This window comes from Talpa europaea (assembly GCF_964194135.1).
Source record: "Talpa europaea genome assembly, chromosome: 13".
Classification (NCBI taxonomy): domain Eukaryota; kingdom Metazoa; phylum Chordata; class Mammalia; order Eulipotyphla; family Talpidae; genus Talpa; species Talpa europaea.
Genome location: NC_140080.1, coordinates 88642188 through 88662632, shown reverse-complemented (window position 1 = coordinate 88662632; position 20445 = coordinate 88642188). Strand labels below are relative to the sequence as shown.

At 46.0% G+C, this 20445-nt stretch overlaps 1 protein-coding gene across 1 annotated transcript; it reads right to left on the bottom strand.

Annotated features, from left to right (window-relative positions):
• Positions 1 to 5880: 5880 nt before the first annotated feature.
• On the bottom strand, positions 5881 to 19037 carry SEC11C (SEC11 homolog C, signal peptidase complex subunit; the record flags this gene model as incomplete). The annotated part of the gene is made up of 6 exons (XM_084252268.1): positions 5881 to 5934; positions 6546 to 6603; positions 8007 to 8126; positions 10029 to 10178; positions 12175 to 12284; positions 18951 to 19037. The coding sequence occupies 6 exons, from the start codon at positions 19035 to 19037 to the stop codon at positions 5881 to 5883; spliced, it is 579 nt and encodes a 192-aa protein (XP_084108394.1).
• Between the last annotated feature and the right edge of the window lie 1408 nt (positions 19038 to 20445).

The following is a 20445-nucleotide window of genomic DNA, read 5'->3' as shown; positions in this document are numbered from 1 at the left end:
TGTTCTGACTGCTCCGCCCACTGCCACCCCCATCTCTGCCTCTCCCTGGGTCTCCTTGTTCCCTGGGACACAATAAATTGAAATTAGGCCCGTTAATAACCTGACCCCTGAGTGTTCTAGTGAATAAGAGTCCCACACCTCTCTAAATCAAATGCTGAAAATGATTAAGCTCAATGAGAAGGGTATGTTGGAAGCATCATAGGCCGGAAGCTATGCCTCTTGCACCATCAGCCGAGGTATGACTGCAAAGGGGAGCAATGCACGGAAGTTTCCAAAGGAAAATAAGTGCTACTCCAGGGAGCATGTGGATGATAAGAGAAACAGCCTTAGTGCTGATATGCAGAAATTTTTGATGGTCTGGATAAAACATCAAACCAGCTGAGCCCAGAATAAGACTCTTACTTTCTTCAAGTTTTACAGAGACTGAGAGGGCACAGCTTTGCACTCATGGAGATGAAAATATCCCACTTTAAGGATGATTTGTGTGAATTGCTGGGCTCTCTTCAAGTCTTTACTCCACCATGGAGCAATGTCCCCACCGCTACCTGGCCCCAGCGCCCCAACCCCATGTGACCCCACCTGTCCTCGCTGTAGCATCCCCCTACCACTTGGGTAGAACTCTAAATGGCAGCCTGATTCTGTTATGCCCCATGTTTTGCTTAGTGAGAAGTCCAAGTCAGTCTATCCACTGTTAAATCCCTTGATCTAATCAAGAGCTCTTGAAATTGATAACTAGGGGAGGGGGGTGGATGCTGAGCCACATCAGATAAGCCGGATGCTGTGGAGGAAATGAGGCATGTCGCTGTGAAACAGAAAAACAGCAGAGTGTGTTCCTAGTGATTCTCAGGGGTGCAGAGATGTGAATGTTTCATACCAATGCACACATCAAGGAAGACAGGTGAAAATCAACTTGAGACCTAACAAAAGGCAGGAATTCTTCTTCAGAAATAGGTTTGAGGAATAAAATTCACAAATGAATATGGCAAATGAATATGGCAGTGGAAGCTTGCATGTTTTTTTTTTCCAAATATAAATACCTAGTGAAAATACTGCAACATGCATACTAACAAACTGGTTCTAAAGTTTAGGTAGTCAAGAAAGACCCAGAACAGACAACTTATATTAAAGGGGAAGAACAAAGTTGAAGGACAAATACTACCCAATACCAAGGCTTGCTATAAAGCTACAGTGACCGAGACATGGTATTGGAGAAAGAACAGACAAATGGATCAGTGGACCAGAATAGAGAAATCAGAGACAATCCCACAGAAATAGTCAGCCGATCTTGGACAAAGGAGCAAAGGCAATACAATGGATTTGTGATAATCTTTTCAAAAATAATGGTGTTGGAACAATTGCCATCCACCTGCGAAAACTGAATCTAGACACAGACCTTGCATGTGCTATAAAAAGTAACTCAAAACGGATCATATATCTAGATGTAAAATACAAACTATAAAACCCCTTGAAGGTAACATTGGAGGAAAATCTCAATGACTCTGGCAGTGTCTTTTAGATATAATATCGAAGACTTGGTCCATGAAAGAAATACATATTAAGTTGGACTTTACTAAACTAAAAATGTCTACTCTGAGTTACAAACCAGAGACTGGGAGAAAATATTTGCAACAGATTCAGCTGATAAAGGACTGTTCTCTAACATAAACATAGAACTCCTCAAGTTTAACAATAAGAAAACAGGGCCTCCCTGGTAGCGCAGTGGTTGAGTGCTGGGTTGCGAAGCTGCCCGCAGCCTCTGCAGCACCGGTTCGATCCCCGGCTGCTCCCCGGCCACCAGAGGAGGGTCCCACATGGCGCGCAGACCTCTCCTGCCGCCCGCTGCTCCCCTCAGCAGTGTACTTCAGTCCTGGTGAATTCTCTCACCTTCCCGCGCTTCCGACTGTACCCAGTGCTTGTATAATAAATTAATTAATTAAAAAAAATGAGTCTGTAAGTTCCACCTCTTTAAAAAAAAAAAAAAACCAATAAGAAAACAAACAACCCAATTTTAAAATGAGTCGAAGATCTTTTTAGACACAGCACCAAAGAACACACACAGGTGGCAAATGAACATATAAAAGATGCGCCCCATCATGTGGCACCAGGGAATTACAAGTAAAACATCAACAAGATACCACTACACATCTAATAAAATGACCAAAATCTGGACCATGAAAACAACAAATGCTGGCAAGGATGTGGAGCAACGGACACTTTCGTGCATTTTCCCTGGGAATGCAAAATGGCACAGCCACTTTGGAAGACAGTTTCTTACACAAATAAACACTCTTACCATATGATTCAGCAGTTTTGCTCCTTGGTGTTTACTCAGATGAACTGAAAACTTGCCTCTGCACAAAAGCCCCACACATGCGTGTTTATAGCAGCTTTATTTGTAATTGCCAAAACCCGGAAGCAACCAAGATGTCCTCCAACAGGTGAATGAATAAACAAAACTGTGGAACATGCAGACAATGGAGTATCACCCAATGCTAAAAAATAAAGGAGCTATCAATATATGAAAAGGATTTAGAGGAGCCTTACATGCATATCACTAAGAGAAAGAAGCCAATTTGAAAAGTATAAAGCAATTTTGAAAAAATACTGTATGATTGCAACTCTAGGACATTCTGGAAAAGACAAAACTATGGAGACAGTACAAAGATCAGTGGTTGCCAGGGGTTTATTGGAGAGGATGGCACGAACAGGCAAACTGAGGGAAACTACTAAACCCAAAGAGTGGTGTGGGTGGATCTTGGCCAGAAACTTCAGGAAGAGACTAGCCTGACTGCCTGAGCGCTAGCCCAAAGGCTGCTTCCTAAGGCAAGGAGAAGGAGGCGTTTCAGTAGGAGCCAGTTGGACCATCAGTGGAGATTGTAGCGTCAGCTTGGTGTGGGGAATGGAGCAGAAGAGTGGCATGTAGAGGTGGGCCGCTCATGCCATCTGAACGTGACTTCATGAAGGTGAGAGAGAAGGTCTGAACCATCAAGCACCCTAATCCCACTTACTCCGGGCTGACTCGTGCAGATGTTTCTCCATGGCTCTCAGCCCTGATGGCATAAGCGTCACCTAGGGATGGTTTTGTGGAGTGCAGATGCCCAGCAGCATCCCCGAATTTACAGTCCTCACTCCTTGCCTACTCAGAAAGATCAGGCCCCCTCCTCGTCCCAACAAGCTTCCATCTGAGCAGGCTGGCTGGGGGCGGTGGCAGCCATGACATGTTAGAGGAGCCGTTTCAGAGCCTGCTGTCTCGTTGGTGCAATGTGTGTGTGTAAGCGCGCGCCCTTGTGTGTAGATGTACCTCCACTCTCTCACACACTTGAGGCGGTGTTTGTCCAGCACTTACAGGACCAGCACCTTCACTGTCAGAAGGGAAAGACCTAGGAGCTGGGAAATCTGAACTTCTAACAACTTCCAAAAAAGAAAAAAACTGAAGCCTCTTCCCCTAGAGGAAACCTTCCAGTTTTTCATGGAAATCCGCATGGATCTTCGACACAGAGCACCTTCACATCCTCACAAGCTCCTCTGCTGCCTCCTCAAGGCTTTTGTGAACCACCACGTGGGCCGTCTGTCCCACACTTAGTGGCACCCTGAGGTCTTTGCCCCTGTTTTAGACTCCGTCCTCTTCCTTTTCGGTGGTGTTGCTTGTTTGGCCAGTGTCCAAAGTACTTTGCTTCGAAGCTGCTGGACGTGGAAAAGCAACTGCGCAGCCACATGAGAAACATGTCCCTCGAGCCCGGGGGAGCACCGCAGAGGCCCCGCCTGGCCAAGCAACTGCAAGCGATGCAGTCGCTGATTTTGTCTGCTCAGGTCCAGGCCCGGCTCCCATTGGTGTTCCAGACACGGAGGCAGCAACCGAGACCCCCAGATAAAATCGCTTCCGCCCGGCACGAGCCCCCGTCACTTCCATGTCATAAGGACCCAACAGCCACCGTCCAGCAGCCCCGGCCAAGCCACGGTAGGGTTCGTAGCTGTCTTCATACACTTATTGCAGAATGTTGGGTATGCCCAGAGAATTGCCCCAAAGCTTAGCCGTTTTAAGAGATTTTCCATTTATAATAACCAACTACCGAACCCCAGGAAGATGATAAAATAATGACGTTTTGACGGAACATTTTAAAATCCCATTTTTAGTTAAGGGAAGAAAAAACCTGTTTTTCTTAGGAAAATAGTTTATTAAAGGGCACCAGAGAATAATGGTCTTCGAAAGGATCCCTACCTTTTTTTCCCCTTTCATTTTGCTGATTTCAGTAGGATGAGGCCCATTATTATTGCAATAGCCTATTTTAGCAGCGATAAAGGATGAAAGGGCAAGCTGCCCCCCACGGACCACTCCCGCTGCTCGCTGCCGAACCAGGAGTTCACTGCGGATGTGACTGTGCAGGTGTGCAGCGAGGCACAGGTCTGACCGAAGAGGAAAACAGCACGAGGGCTGATGTCCACTGCACGGGGACTGCGGACGCGCCGGCTCGGGCCAGAGCACTCAGTGAGCCACTTACTGCTGGGGTGACCGGGAAGGAGGTGCGCTTCTCCTACCCCGCTGCAGGCTGAGGGAAGTCAGAGTGACTCGCTCAGGGCCCACAGGGGGCTAAGTGACTTTTAGGGAGTCAAAATTCTTAGATCAGAACTGGGCAAATCTAAAGGAATGAGGTAGATTTGTATGTTCTGACAAGATGTCAAGGTCATCCTATTGCTCAGTGAGAAACTCTTTGTGAACCCAAGCGTGTTTGGAGCCCCGACTGACTCCCTTCTAGTGTGGCCCAACACCAGCAGCACTGGCATCCCCTGGGGTGTGTGAGCTGTGCAGAATCTCAAGGCCACCTCCCCATACCCCCCCATCCACCCACCCCCAAACTCCTGAGTCAGAACCAACACTTAACACCAGAGCCAGGTGCTCTGCCTTCTGGGGGTCTCTGCACCTGCTGGAATGTTCTTTCCGAGATGTACAAGCCTCCCTTCCTCTCCTATTAACTACGCTTAATATCACCTCCTCACAGGGTCTTCCCTTGCCTCCACCTAAAAGCAATATCCCCATCACCTCCTTTCTCTCCTCATAGGCACAGGCACCCTGAAATCTCACCCAGTTCATCACACTCACTTTTCCCACTGCTACCTCCCTTGAGCTGGAGCTTTGTATTCCCAACACCCAAAACCCTGGCTGGGCTGGACGTGGCTGGTAAATATTTTAATGACGAGCCACTTAGATGCAGGACTACATATGATGCAACTATTACGCAACTGAAAATGGTGGCGATCCCTGGGGAATGAAGGGGTGGCTGAGGAAACGAACACGCCTCTTTTCTCCTTCTGAACTCCTTACCACTTTCCAAAGGCATGTGCAGGTTCCGCGGTGTACAGACACTTTTCAGAGAGTTTACCCAACCATCTCAAGATAGATCACACCACGGAAACAAAGCGATAATACCTCACCTCCTAAAAAAGTCTGAGGCTTTATTGATTTGTCAATCCACACTCTAATAAATAAGAAGCTATCCCTTTCGGGGCCTCTTTGTTCCCCCCAGAAAGGCTATCATGTTGTACAAAGCATTTTATTTTTGAGGCTCAGACATCACACCTATACCACGTAGACTGTGTTGCCCTCATTGGCAGGCAGGCCCAGGGCGCTGCCTGGCCCCGGCTGGGTACAGGCCCTCACACGCAGCTTCGGGTGACAGGCTCAAGAGTAGGAACTCAAGCAGATTCAAATCAGAGTCCACAAAAGAAAACCATGTTTACTGATGAATCATTTATTTGGACAAGACAAAAATGTCTCCACATTGTTTCCTTTTATACAGAAAGTGGAACATTTCAAATATATTAGTTTTTCTCTTTTTTCCAGCAGAATTCATTTCAATCTGGTTGCAGGGACTGCTTCTCGTTTTAGGATTCACGTTTTAGTAACACATACGCCCCCATCACAGCCAAAAGAGCATACTGTAAAGTAAACACAGTGGAAAATTACTGCCAGGTCTACAAAGAAATCTGGCCTATAAATACATTCAGATGCAGTCCATTCGATACTGGACAGGGGACAGAACCCAAGATGCCCTCTGGCCCCAGCCTTGTTCTCCGGAGTAGCTGATCAGTGCCGCATTAAGGTGGAACACCCCAAAATACATTGATGGACCAAAGATTAAATGCCCTACAAACACAGCTAGTCCACAACTCGTTCCTGCGGGGGTGTCCTACTGTTTCTGAAGTGATTTTAAAATATGTACAGATACCATTTTTGTCAAAGTTGGGAGATAAGCATTATGGGATTTATTATGCTGTATTTTTGGCGTGTTTAAAGATTTCCATAACAAAAAGCCACAACTATAAAAGTGTCTCTTTAGAATACACTATGAACCTCAAAGATAAACACAGCTATTTTAAATAATTCATTTCATTGTTGACAATTTAAATGATTATGTTCATTTGTAGTTAATTATACTCTGCAGGAAAACTGACTAGCAAAACATTTTGAACAGAGAACATCATCACAACTGCACATGTGCAAGCTCTAATATTCTTTTATAACTACAGATACACACACGAATCCCTACCTTGAATTTTGGATAGTCGTTCATTATTATGGTGACCATACCAACATATGGTAAAAACCTGAATTGTGGAATAAAAAGCCAGAAATATAAAAATTATTTGTGACATGATGATAGCAACATTTGAAAACGCTGTAAAATCCGCCTTATGAAACATGTCTTCCTTAGGAATGCCACTGATGGGGTCTGTGAGAACCATATTCATTTCATTCTTTTTTTTTTTTTAAAGATTTATTTATGTATTTATACAAGCACTGGGTACAGTCAGAAGTGTGGGAGGGGGAGAGAATTCACCAGAGCCAGAGCAGGGAACAGAACAGGCAGAAGGACCGAAGCACACTGCTGAGGGGAGCAGCGGGCGGCAGGAGAGGTCCAAAGCAGACATTTCTAACCAGAGTTACACGGAGTGAGAAGGGAAGACCTGCCTTTTTTGTTTTTTTAAGAGGATTCACTCGTTGTGTCACTCAGAACAGAATCATTGCTGGAACAATTGTGCAAAGATGGATACTAAGAGATATATCACAGAACTGCTCTTAGTAGTAAAGAATAGGAAATAATTTACTAGTTCACCAAAAGAAGACTGGTTAAATAAATCATGACTCTCAGGGGGCCAGCATGTAACCATTTGAAAAGAAATTTATTTGACACAGAAATCTAGTTCCAACTTCCTATTGCGAAATAAAAAAAAAAAAATTTTTAAGACCAGAACAGGCAGATTTATTCACATATACTGCTAAGAGAAGCAGTGGGCAAGACAGGAGAGATATACTGTATCAAAAATCAAATTTTCGGGCCTCCCCGGTGGCGCAGTGGGTTGAGCGCAGCACCGTGAAGCTGTCCACAGCCTCTGCCGTGCGGGTTTGATCCCGGCCAGCTGGCAAGAATCCCACATGGCGCAGCAGACCTCTCCTGTCTTGCCTGCTGCTCCCCTCAGCAGTGTATTTCAGTAGATCCGCCTGTTCTGCTCCCTGCTCTGTCTCTGGTGAATCCTCTCACCCTCCCGCACGCCTGGCCTGTACCCCAGCTTGTGTATAAAAATAATAAATAAATCTTAAAAATTTTTTTTTAAAAATCAAATTTTCCTATGCAAAATCATATATTATCTATGCATACTCACATCTACACCAGAAGAGGATATATCTAGACTATTCACCAAGTATTAGAGTGGTTACTTCTGGAAGGATTTCTTGTAATTGCTATGTAAAATCCACAAATACCCCATTTCTAAGTAAGAATTTCAAAAGAAGAATTAAACCCACAATATAGATAATATACTTGTATTCAATTTAAGTCTTTAGTGTGTTTGGCATTTTATTCAATCTTCATAGTACAAACTAAAACTACTTACTGCTCCACTGCCATATAATATTTATAATGGATGATTCCACTATTCTATAGTTTCGTTGTTTCTAAATATCTTTCAGGTTTATGAATCTTCCTTAGAACTTAAAAGTCAGTTCTCACCCTCTGGCTCTTCCCACCACGTCCTTCTTTTCGAGCCAGTTCTGGCCTTCTTTGTACAAGCCTCTATCGTCAACTTCATTATTGTCTCCTTTTGTCAGAAATTTGATGTCACCATTATCTCTGGAAGGCAAAACAATGTTTCTTCAAAAATCATTTTCAGCACAGCACCATTAGAAAAATATTAGTTTACCCAACACTTTACAATCTGGCATGGGCTTTTAGAAGCAATCAAAGATAACTTGATCTGTCTTGGTCTGAGACGACAAGACAGACAACCATCAGCCAAAGCACAAATCTAACAACGGTTTTGTAGACTTAATTCTAAAACTCTCGAGTTACCGTGACAACCAAAAACCACAGCCAAATACTAGGCAATGATTAGCTTGCTATGGGTAACTGTCTTTATCCTCTCAAGCTCTCAAAGACCAAGTTGTTAACATGAATTGTATTCATCTTCACTCTAGATATGAAATTGGTCCCAGATGACAAAGATCTGATCCCAAAGTAATTCAAATGCTTAGCTCTTGTCAAACTTACCTTCTCTTACCAAGTGTAGAATGTGCTAGTGCATTACATATTTCATCACTGAGCAAAGTGGTGTAAAATCCAGTTTGCAGTGAATCACAAGAGCATAAAACCAATGTGCTAAGAGACACTTGGGATTCATTTTAAACATTGTAGCCTGGTGCTTAGATAGCCTACATGCCAGAAACACAACATTATACTACAGTATTATAGGGCTATAAAGAGAGTCTTCTTCTGATAAGATGAATAAAAAAAAGTATTATCATAATTTCATCAAATGTTAAAAGCCCACAAAGATCTGCAACCACGTCAAAAGGAGCAAGCTGGTTTGCAGCCATGGTGATGAGGAAATCAGGAGGATAAATATCAAGGCTGTCTCTCCCAATTCATGGAAATGGCAGCAAACTCTCAGCATTTCATCTACTCTGAACAGTCTCTCATCTTTAGAAGTTATTTTTAAATCAGGTGAGAGTACTGTCACGTTATCACCGAGTGTATGTCTACATTAAGTTGAGTAGTAGACAAGCAATACTAGTACAGTACCAGGGAATTAACACAGACTGAAAGGGAGGCTTCTAAGGTTCAGAGTCAAGCAAGTGAATGGTTAAGGTATCAGCATCTTTGGACACAACACCTAGAAGCCATAAAATGAAATGGGAATCTAAAACTAAATGTACAAAATTATGGACACACACACACACACACACACACGTTGAGAAATTCATTATTTTAAATACACAAATATGCATACCTAAACTTAATCCCATGATTCATGCAGGTAAAAAATGCTAAACTAAGTTGTATGAAGTTAAATGACTGACCAAGGTACATAAAATGTAACATTTTTCACTAATCCCTGAGTTGTATTTTCTCAGAATTTAATATATTGGCGCTAAAAGCAATTGTACCAGAAAGTATCCTAGGTCATTGCTGACATTTACGGGAAAGGCAAGGCCATTTTTGGGGAAAGGAATTAATGTAGGTGAGTGGGGTGAGGAATTCCTATCTCTCCAGGGGTTAATATTACTGCCACTTGGTCCAAAGTGACACAGAAACAAGTAGCCTTTTTTGCATTTCAGAAGCTAATTCTCACATCAAAATAATCCTTAACTACAATGGGATTCCATTTCAAGACTGCTTCAAATAACTAATATTATGCTATAATAAATTCCACCTTACACTGAGCACCAAATTAAGTTTTTAAGTGCTTTAGTAATCATTGATTTGCTTAATTTTCACCATCACCCTTGAGTTATTGTAGGTAAGTTACTGTGTTAACTTAAGTTCTTGTGCTAACACTCACATTATTACATTAATTAACTGAAGTTATTGTGTTAACACTCCTATATTCCAGGCTAAGTAACAGCACCAATGTCAAATAGCTAGAAACAGGAGAACATGGAACATAAAACAGTGCTTTAGCTACTTTCTGATTAAGCATTAAGTATCTACCAAAAATTTACAAAGCCAAACCAGCAAGAAGCAAAGCCTCTTTACTTTTCATGAACTTTGATCACTCTGTGAACTATTGGAATGTCTCGTCCTTCAACTTTAAAAACAACGATTTCACCAGCTCGAATGGGATCTTCCCGGAAGTTTGTCAGGAACAGCAGGTCGCCCCTGTGGAAGGCTGGCTCCATACTGCCACTGGAACGAAACACAAAGTCACACCCGAATTACCCTGGGGTCAAAGGCGAGCATTTCCATCCATAAAGATGGTAGATGAAATATCTGAGTTAAAGTTCCAACTCATATCCCTGACCAAGTCAGTCTTGGTCAGCCACAGAGGTTTCCTTCTGCCAGATGTTATCAGAGGTGATAGCATGATATGAAAAAGGAAACAATTGCTTCTTAGAGTTAAATATGGGAAGGGTGCTAGCAGCCCCTCCGCAGTTTGTAGTAGGCAGGAAAAGAACCAATAATAAAGTGACATTTTTAGAAAAGAATCTCAGTCTGAGATAACAATTAAGGAATGAGGCCGGCCACCCCCAGGTCCATCTCAGAGACAAGAGGAACACACTGCGGTTTGGCCTCTGGCGTCATTAGCGTGTCCTCCCAGGACAGCAGGTCTTTGAAATGTCTCACTGACATCAACTCATGCTTGCATTCCTCATGGGCCAGTGGCTCCCCAAGATCAGGGTTCCTCAGGGTCAAGTTTATGTTGACAAACCACACTGCTTCAGAGTGGTGACATGTGATTAAAAAAATAAAGCCCCTCCCTCCTGCAATTTCACGATAATTTCTCTGTGCAAGTGTGTCTGTGTGATGTGAGGGAAGCTGTGGTTTGGGGTCTGCCAAAAGTAAATCTGAGGTGCAACTGACTTGGCCTCGATGGGCGTCAGGTTCCTTACCAGTTAAAGTTTTCACTTTCTTTTTGTCAAGTCTTAAAATCCTTATTTGAAGTGTACTCTCACTAGGAAGAGTAACGAGCACAATACATAAAAGCAGGGCTGCCACAATTGAAGCCAGGCTAAGGCATCAGGAGCCCGTGAGCTAAGACACCCCGCCCCCAGTCTATCCAGCTGGACCCCAGTGGATTCGAGGCCCCCTCAGTTCTGGGTGGGAGCTGTGCTATCCTAAGGCTCCTGAGTTTATTATAAAACGCTGCATCTCTAGTTGTGGTGGGCCTGAGGCCAGTCACCCCAGAGGCCTGGTAAAGCCAGAGCGTTGGCTGTAGCCCTGTGACATCGCAGCAGGTGGTGGGGGGAAGGGCCCTGGCATGGGTGCTGAGAACCCTGCATGCAGGCCTTGGTCCCTGCACTGGCCGGCTGTGACCCCGCTCAAGTTACTGCTACACCCCTGAACCCCACACCCCACCTGTCACACCCTCTATCCACCCGCACTAAGATTCAATAACCTAAGGTATGTTGGATAGAGCATCTAAAGGCACCTCATGACTCCAGAACATGCTTATTTAATTTCAAATGGTGGTTTTTCCCTTTGGATGTCTGCAGGGGCACGTGAAGTCAACTGAAGTGCCAACTTTCCTAAAACTTTCCTGCTGTTTTTTAAGAGTAATGGTCACCTATAAGAGTATGGCTGAAGAAGTGTGAGAAACTACCACACGCTGTGTAAGATGCTGGGGATGCACGCTCTTTGCCCACTGGGTACAAAGAAGACAGAGAACTCATTTTAAATTAGTTATGTTTAAAAATCCATTTGTGCAGGCCTCCCTGGTGGTGCAGCAGGTTGAGTGCAGTGCTGTGAAGCTGTCCACAGCCTCTGCAGCACAGGTTCAATCCTGGCTGGCCAGGGAGATACCCACGTGGCACAGCAGACCTCTCCTGTCTCGCCGCTGCTCCCCTCAGCAGTGTATTTCAGTCAGTCTGCCTGTTCTGTTCCCCACTGTCACTGGTGAGTCCTCTCACACCCTGCACCTCTGGCCTGTACCCCAGTTCTTGTATGCATAAATAAATAAGTCTTTAAAAAAATGCAAAAGTTAGTCAGTTCATCGCACTGGAGAACAAGCACCAGTGTGATTTAAAGCTCTAACATGCCTATTGAGAAAGATGAGGCTTCTCAACGGGCCAGGAAAAAACACAGCCCTAGAGACATCAGTGAAGATGATGCTAACACTGTCACTGACTGACCACTGGGTCCCGGTAGCCCCTTGGGCTGCCCCAACGGCAGCGCCACCACCTACCTGAGCACCACCACGATGGGGCTTTCGCTGCCCGTGAGAACAATCAGGCCCTTCCAAATCATGAGTGCAGAAGACACGATCATGGCGAAGTTCAAAACCTGGTAGTAGAGCTGGAACAAAAAAGGCCAGACCCTCAGTGAAAACCCAGGGCAGAACATCCACCCGCCCTAAACGGCACAAGTGTTCATTGCGATTTTAGGATATGAAACCAAATTACACAAAGCACAAGATCACGTAATGTTGCAACTTTTGTCTGTGGAGAGAGCACCCCAGGTCTGGCTCCCCTTCCCAGACAGGAAAGGCAGGAACAAAAACCAGAACTGTGCTTAGGCCCTGCTTTGGTAAAGCTTCTCTAAGACTGTTTACCTCTGGGGAATCCTCAAACTTTCAACCCTGAAGGGCCTGCCACTCAGGTTGCACCACTGGGGCTGCTGCTCCCTACGCAGTGCACAGGTCCAGCCTGAAACCACTCCCTCACCCCAGGGCCCTGGCGGCCCCCTTGAAGCCTGAGTGCTTAGCAAAGGGGCCGCTCTGCGTGTGACATCATACTTGAAAAGTGAACAAAAGCTTTGAACACCTGCATGTTTAGATCTTCCATACCTTAAAGGCAAACACCTGAACAGGTGAACAGCAAATATTTATTTTAGAAGTCAGGCGGGAAGGCCACTTAAGGCAAAAATCTTACTTCCCCAGCTGACCTTGCCCACCACAGACCACTGAGCTGAGCCACACAGGTCTTGGCCTCACTCTGGTACCTCACATGCTGAAGCACCAGGCTCTTCCTTGCACCACTGCCTGCCCCCGTCAACCCCTGGGGATGACAGGAAAAAGCAACACTTGCCCACATCACAACACCCTGTTGGGCTATGGGTGACCTGTTACCCAGGAGTCTCCGGTCCTCCAAGAGGCTGTAGGGACTGGAGCAGCCTTACTGGACTTAAGCCCTCAGCACGGCCAATGGACTGTGCTCCAAGAGGGCTCGTTTCTCTGGCAGCTGCCTCAACCCTCCGTTTCACAGCCCCTGCAGCTGCCCAGGGGACCTGACGCCCCAGTGGTGATCCCTCCAACACTGGCAGCTCAGTACCTAGGCCTCCGCATCTCCACTTGAACCATACCCTCAGCAACATGCCTGGCACTGAAGACCCTCCAGCCCTGCATCTCCAATCCAATTCTCCCTCAGCCTGACCACACAGGCCTACACTCCAGGCCTCTGTGCTCACCTTCACCCCTTCACCTATCTTTCTACCACCAGGCAGTCCCTCGATGGACAGGATCCACAGCCTCCATGAGGCCTGGCTGCCCTTACTCCAGAACTTCTGTTTACCCCTCCAGGATATAAACTTCTAGAAAGTTCTCTACCTGGGAGGGGAGAACCTCCAAGTGGAGTGGGGAAAGACAGGTAGGCATGTCTCTGCTTTCCCAGCCTTTTTATACACTCCATGTATTTTAACCCCACCTCCTCCTCCACCCCCAGCCCTGGGGATTCCTGGCACAGCCAATTCTTGAGTCTTTGAAGATTCTGCATCACAGACTGTTTCCCCACTGCTGGCTCTGGCTCTGTCAGATGCCACTCTCCCATCTATTTTCTAGTTCCTGGTGTCTGACTGAGCATCCTATCTTGGTATAGCTGATGACTTTTCAAATCCCCTTGTTATAGTCTGAATGATGTTCCAGAAAAGCAAAACAAGCTAGGTTTCATTCCATCTTAACTACCTCCCAGCTCACCCAACCAGCTTTCAAGAACATCCTTTTGAAATGAGTTTGGAACTTCTTAAGTCTCACTTTAAATCCCAGGTCCTAGGGGAAGCGTGCCCTGACCCACTAGACAAGGCATCAACAAAATTTTTCTGTAAAAGCTAAATAATAAATATTTTTGGTTTATAGACCCTATAGTCTCTGTTGAAATGACTCGACTTGGCTATTGTAGTAGGAAAGCAGCTATAAACAATAAGTCAAAGAATGAACATGGCCGTGTTCCAATAAAGTGGTGGGTGGGGTGGAGTCTACAGACCTCAGCTATAGAGCCTCGGTCCTCCTGTTGTATGTTCTCACTGCGCCCTGTGCTTCTTCACACTATCCATCCTATCGATGCATATTCATTGCCAACATGTCTTTCACAACTGACTGGAAGTTCCACAAAGGTGAGGAGTGTTCAGCCTTGTCCACAGCTGTATCCCCAATGTTCAATAATGGCCTGACAAAAGGTAACTACTCAATTTATTGAATAGTGATAAAATGAATGTCTTTAATATACGGTGAGCACAAACCAGTAATAAGAAAAGCATTGAAATCCAAACCAAAAAACCAAAAAGAGGTAGAAGCTTAAAGGTATTACTTTTCCAAGAAGAAATACAAGTGGTAGAAAACACTTAAAATGTATAAACCAAATCCTGCCTCTACCCTCTCCTGCCTTTAATTTTTCTAGCAAATTTAAAGGAATTTTGTTTTTTAATGCCAATACTCAGTGCTTGGCAAGGGTGCCTTGTGGTGGAGGTGCAAGTTGATACAATTCCTTCTGAAAGTGATTTGGCATTAGAATCCAGAGGTTAATCTTGGCTCAGTAGTTCTAGGAAATTGTCTAAAATCAAGGCAGATAGGGAGTTTTTAGGGTTTTTCTAATAATGGGGCAGCGACAGATCGCCACATCATTCAGAACATACATAAAGAATATTCGTAACAGGGCCTCCCCTGGTGGCGCAGCGGTTGAGCGCTGGGCCGCAAAGCTGCCAGCAGCCTCTGCAGTGCCAGTTTGATCCCCGGCCACCGGTGAGGGTCCCACATGGCGTGCAGACCTCTCCTGCCGCCCGCTGCTCCCCTCAGCAGTGTACTTCCTCAGTCTGCCTGTTCTGTTCCCCGCTCTGGCTCTGGTGAATTCTCTCCGCTTCCCGCACTTCTGACTGTACCCAGTGCTTGTATAAATACATACATACATAAATAAATAAATAAATAAATCTTAAAAAAAAAAAAGAATATTCATAACATCACAAAATACTTAACATATGTTGAGTAAAAAATGCAGGCAGCAGCAGAATCTCCACAAACTGTAACAGTTCAGAAAGCAAACACATAGAGATACCCCAAGACGCTAATAGAGGCTTGCTTAGAACAGTGGAATTAAACTTCTTTCCTTTGTTAAACTACAATCTATTTTGTAAAATTCCTACAACGAGCATAGATTAATTCCAAAGTCGGGGGCAGTGTTTTACGGAAGTGCCATTTAACAGGATAGTATATGGTTGTTAAGATAAAAATTTTGAAGAATGTGACAAAATACTGCCATATGATAGAAAGAGCTTAAAACTGTCCTTTGCTGATAGTATACCTATAGGAAACTGTGTGACTTAAGGTAATTATGGAGGATATGATGAAATTGGGAACATTAAAAAAAGTGAATTAAAATAATTTTGAAGATATTTTGACATAATAAATAAAAATAGGAAATTTAATGTGTCAATAATTTAAAGTTACACACCATTTTTGAAAACTTCTGGGCTACTGCATCAGTAGCAAATTATGAAGTTACATTTATATTTCCAGGAGAGCATAAAAAGAGAAGTGTTAAGTGACGGCCTTTGTTAAAGTGTTGAGCTAGAAGACACCGAAGGGGTGCATCTAAAGTAGAATCAGTCTTGTAAGTCACATCAGCCCAAAACAGAAGCTGTTCACTAAAGGTCACGCTCAAAAACTCCACCTGCTCCTCTTGACTTAAAAGATTTGATGAAGAAATGTTGTTTCATTATGAATCACAGATCTAGTTAGGAAAGCTCCCAGCCATGGCCTTAAACAGAGATTGCCATTTTCAGAGAAATTTTCAAACAATGTGGCCCACCCTGATAAATGCAAACTATAAAATCATGCCACTTACCTACTAAAGATCGCATACAAAAATATATTGGAACATACATATTATATTTTTATAATTTCTTTTCTTTTTTTTTTTTTAAAGATTTATTTATTTATTTATACAAGCACTGGGTACAGTCAGAAGCGCGGGAGGGTGAGAGAATTCACCAGAGCCAGAGCGGGAAGCAGAACAGGCAGAAGGACTGAAGTACACTGCTGAGGGGAGCAGCGGGCGGCAGGAGAGGTCTGCGAGCCATGTGGGACCCTCCTCCGGTGGCCAGGGAGCAGCCGGGGATTGAACCGGCGCTGCAGAGGCTGCGAGCAGCTTTGCAACCCAGCGCTCAACCTCTGCGCCACCTGGGAGGCCCTATAATTTCTTTTCTTAACGTATGTATTTTACATCACTGTGTAGTCCCCGTAAAATTCCCACCACCAGTTCACCCATGAACCATCACCATAGTCCCTTGTGCTCTTCTCTCCCATGTTTTGATTCCTTTTCATCCCCCTCCCTCACAGAATGAACATATATTTTTTCTAAGTTTGAAAAATACATTGAGGGGAAATAAAATCAATTTCTAAAAAAAAAAAAGTCCTATGAACAAGATATCTTATTTGCTAAAGAAACAGCCAATTATACTGAAACCTAACGATCATGCTAACTGCACAACTAGAAATCACAATCTCACTACACTGGGAAATGTTGATCAAGCTACTGACAAGCTGATTGGATTCTGAAAAATACGCTACCACGTTTCACAGTGCCTTTTGTTGTTGTTCCTCTTTGCCCACCAACTCTGTATGCTTGGCACTTAACCCCAGCAGAGTTCAGATGCAAGTGCACAGTCAGTCTTTGTGAACCAAGGATGAAATAGCCAGTGTCTAAGAGTTTTAAGCAAATATTTCAGACCAGATGTTTTGGCTGACAGAGCAGCAGAAAAGCCAATAGCTGTATTTCTTCCTCTCTTTCTCACTGTGGAAACAGAGAGTCCTTGTATCTGCATGTGGCTTTTGCTTTAATTAGCAGCAGAGAAAGGAAGTCCCGCTTGCAAGATCAGTGGGCATGTGTTCTGACAAGGTGTCACTGGATGCTACTTTGGAGGGAAAAAGAAAAAAGAAACAAGCAAAAGGACAAAGCTTTTTTCAAAAAGTACCAGGAGGTATATTTGAGCTTCTGAATTTTAACTGGAAGATTAGCAAAGCACAGAGAGTGCAAATTGCTACTGATGAGCCTTATCACTGACAGTGGGAATGTATAAGTCTTTCAAAAGGCAAACTGGTGTCAGGAATGATGCATTCATCAGGCCTTCTCTGAATCTGCAGTAGAAGCATCAGCAATCAGAACCAATTTTAGAGACATTTTTAAAACCCAGCCAAAAAGGCTAGATTTTTAAATAAAGCTCCATTTTCTGGAGAATTTTCTTGTAAAATGAATGCTCTGGGTATTACAGTTGTTATTCAAACTAGTGATAATCTCTGCCACAGTTCACTGTAATTGCAGAAACTCCTAGGATCTCATCAGCTATGCAGAGCTAGGAACAACTAGATTTTTGAACCACAGTTCATGAAATTCAAGTCACCAAACTCTTGCACTCTATGGCAGTAGTCTGAAATTCTACTTGGGAAAAAAAAAAAAACAAAATTAAACCATATGCTCAAAGTAATAAGTTGTGCCCTGTTATGGGTGACCGCACTCAGTAAAGGGAGATCAAGGGAATAGGATGCTGTCCAAATTCTGAGAATTAATACCATTTTCAAAGCAATGAAAACTTCTGCATAGGAAGTGTCTGTTTTTCTTAGCATAACTTACTAGTAGTATGAATAGGAGTCTTAGTTTCCTTTTGGAGCCACCAGGATCCATTATATCTGGGTCCTAGGGATCCCCTACATTCTCAGGGGCTTCAGCAATCACTTTTCCTGACTGAGAGGGGTTCTTTTCCAGTCCCTCTTCACCCTTTAAAAGCAGAGATGCAGGGGCTTCCCCGGTGGCCCAAGCTGTTAAGACACAACCTATGAAGCTGTCCGCAGCCACTGCAGCATTCCCAGCCAGCCAAGGAGCTACCCACATGGCGCAGCAGACCTCTCCTGTCTAGCCTGCTTACTCCCCTCAGCAGTGTATTTCAGTCAGTCTGCCTGTTCTGTTCCCCACTCTGTCTCTGGTGAATCCTCTCTCCCCCCACATCTCTGGCCTATACCCCAGCTCTTGTATGCATAAATAAATCAATCTTTAAAAAAAAAAAAAAGCAGAGATGCAGGCCAGGAGCTGGCTAAGGAGAGAGTAAAAAGGAAGCTTTCCTGGGAGGTCCTCTCAGAGTGTCCAGTGCAGGAGCTAGAGAGGACTTCGCTGCTCCCCTGGAACGCTGATCCAAGCCACAATGAGTGAGCACCACCTGTGAGCTCTGGCACAAGGAGCTTTGTTCAGACCCTGTGCAAGGCGAGGAAAGCACTTCCCCAGCCGGGAAGGCACTTCCGTGGGCGGCATGACCGGACAGCCCCATCCTCAGACAGGTCTCCGAGTCCCTGCCCTTCTGCCCCTGCCATCGCGGACACCCCCCTCTGGGGGTCAGGCCTCCAGGGCAATCTGTCACCCCTTTCCAGCAGGCAATCCCTCACGCAGGTGCAGACGGTTGTCACTCACGCCCGAGCCACGGGCTCGCGTCGCGGCCACACCCGCCGGCCCCAGGCCCGGGGTCACAGCCCCTTCCCCTCCCGGCCGCCCCCCCGCTCCGCGCTCCGGCCGGGGCAGGCGGCTCGCGCGCGCGCCCACGCGGGGTGCGTGCAGATGAGCCCCGGGCGTGCAGCGCCAGAGCGGGAGCGGGGCGCGGCCGACCCCGGCCGCGGGGCGCGGTCCTTGCAGCCCCCCCAGGACGCGCGGCTCCCCGCGGGCACGGCGGGTGCAGGTGCCCGGGCGCGCCCCCCACGCGGGCCCCCGATACCTGGCGCTTGTTCATTTTCCGTAGGTCCCCGAAGATGTCCAAGCTGGACGCGGGGAGGTGCGTCCCCACGGCGCCCGCGCGCACCATGGCGGGGTCTCGGGGGCCGAGGCGCGCGGCGAGCTCCGGGGTCCCTGACAGCTGCGAGCACCGGCCGGCCCCGCCCCCAGCCCCGCGTCCCGGGGCCACGTGACCAGCGGCGCTCTCGGGCGTCTGGGAGTCGTAGTCCTGCGCGGCTGGGCGACCCGTCCGCCCGGAAAGGGCCGGAAATTAAAAAACTACAGTTCCCAGAATGCTGCGGGGCGAGAGCCTCGTCCACTGAAGACCCAGGGCTGCTCCCAGGGTGGACGGCGGCGGGGCTCGGGAGCCTCCTCCGACCCCCCCGAGGGAATTTGGGGGCTGATGACCCTCCATGTGTCAGGTGCAGACGGGGGCCAGTGGCTGCTCAGAAGAAGCGAGCCCCCCCGAGACTCTGGTCAGGCGCCAAGAGGACACCTAAAGCGCCCCGCTCGCACCGAGCCGTGTGTCTCCGCCATTGGACGGCGGCGCGGGCGGGCGGGGCGCGCGGGGCGGAGCCCCGGGGGGGCGCGGCCGGGGCGGGGCTGGGAGGTGGCGGGGACTTTGAAACGCCTCTGAGCTGCGGAGGCAGGCTTGGAAAGCAAAGAGGCATTTTTGCATCCCTTTCATCAGATCAGGTCGCAGCGGATAGGAAGGGAATGAATAACCAGTGTATGTTATGCATGAGGACACAGGCCCCCAGGTCAAATGCCACAGCCAAAGTTAAGTGGCAGAGTCTGGAATAGAGCTCAAAAATTTTTAAATTTTTAAAAAAGATTTATTTATTTATGCATACAAGAGCTGGGGTGTAGGCCAGAGGTGTGGAGTGAGAGGATGCACCAGAGACAGTGTGGAGAGCAGAACAGGCAGACTGACTGAAGTACACTGCTGAGGGGAGCAGCAGGTGAGTCAGGAGAGGTCTCTTGCGCCATGTGGGTAGCTCCCTGGCCCGCTGGAGATTGAACTCGTGCTGCAGAGGCTGCGGATTGCTTCATAGTGCGGTGCTTAATCCCTTGCACCACCAGGGAGACCCAGAACTCAAAATTTTAAATTGTCAAATCCTGGATTACTGCTGTCCGGACCCTAGATTATCTTTAGTTCATAATTCACTAATTTGGGCATTGTTTATTTCATTCACTAGTTCACAGATTTGGGGGGAGCACTTACTATGCACTTCACCCTGTTCTAGGCACTTGAGAATTAGTGTACAAAACAAGCAAAAACTCTAGCCCTCATGAAGCTTACATTGTAGCAGGGGGAGATTTCATAAATAATTACTCAGTATCTGGAGGAAATAAGAAACTACCTATATGTCTTCTCATAATAAAAAAATGAGAGAGGCTGGGGGCTCTGGGGGAAAGGCGCCTGTTGCTATTTAAGATGTCCCAGAAGCTGACTTCCGATGAAACAAAGGTAAGCTTTGTGACTCTTCAATTGCAAA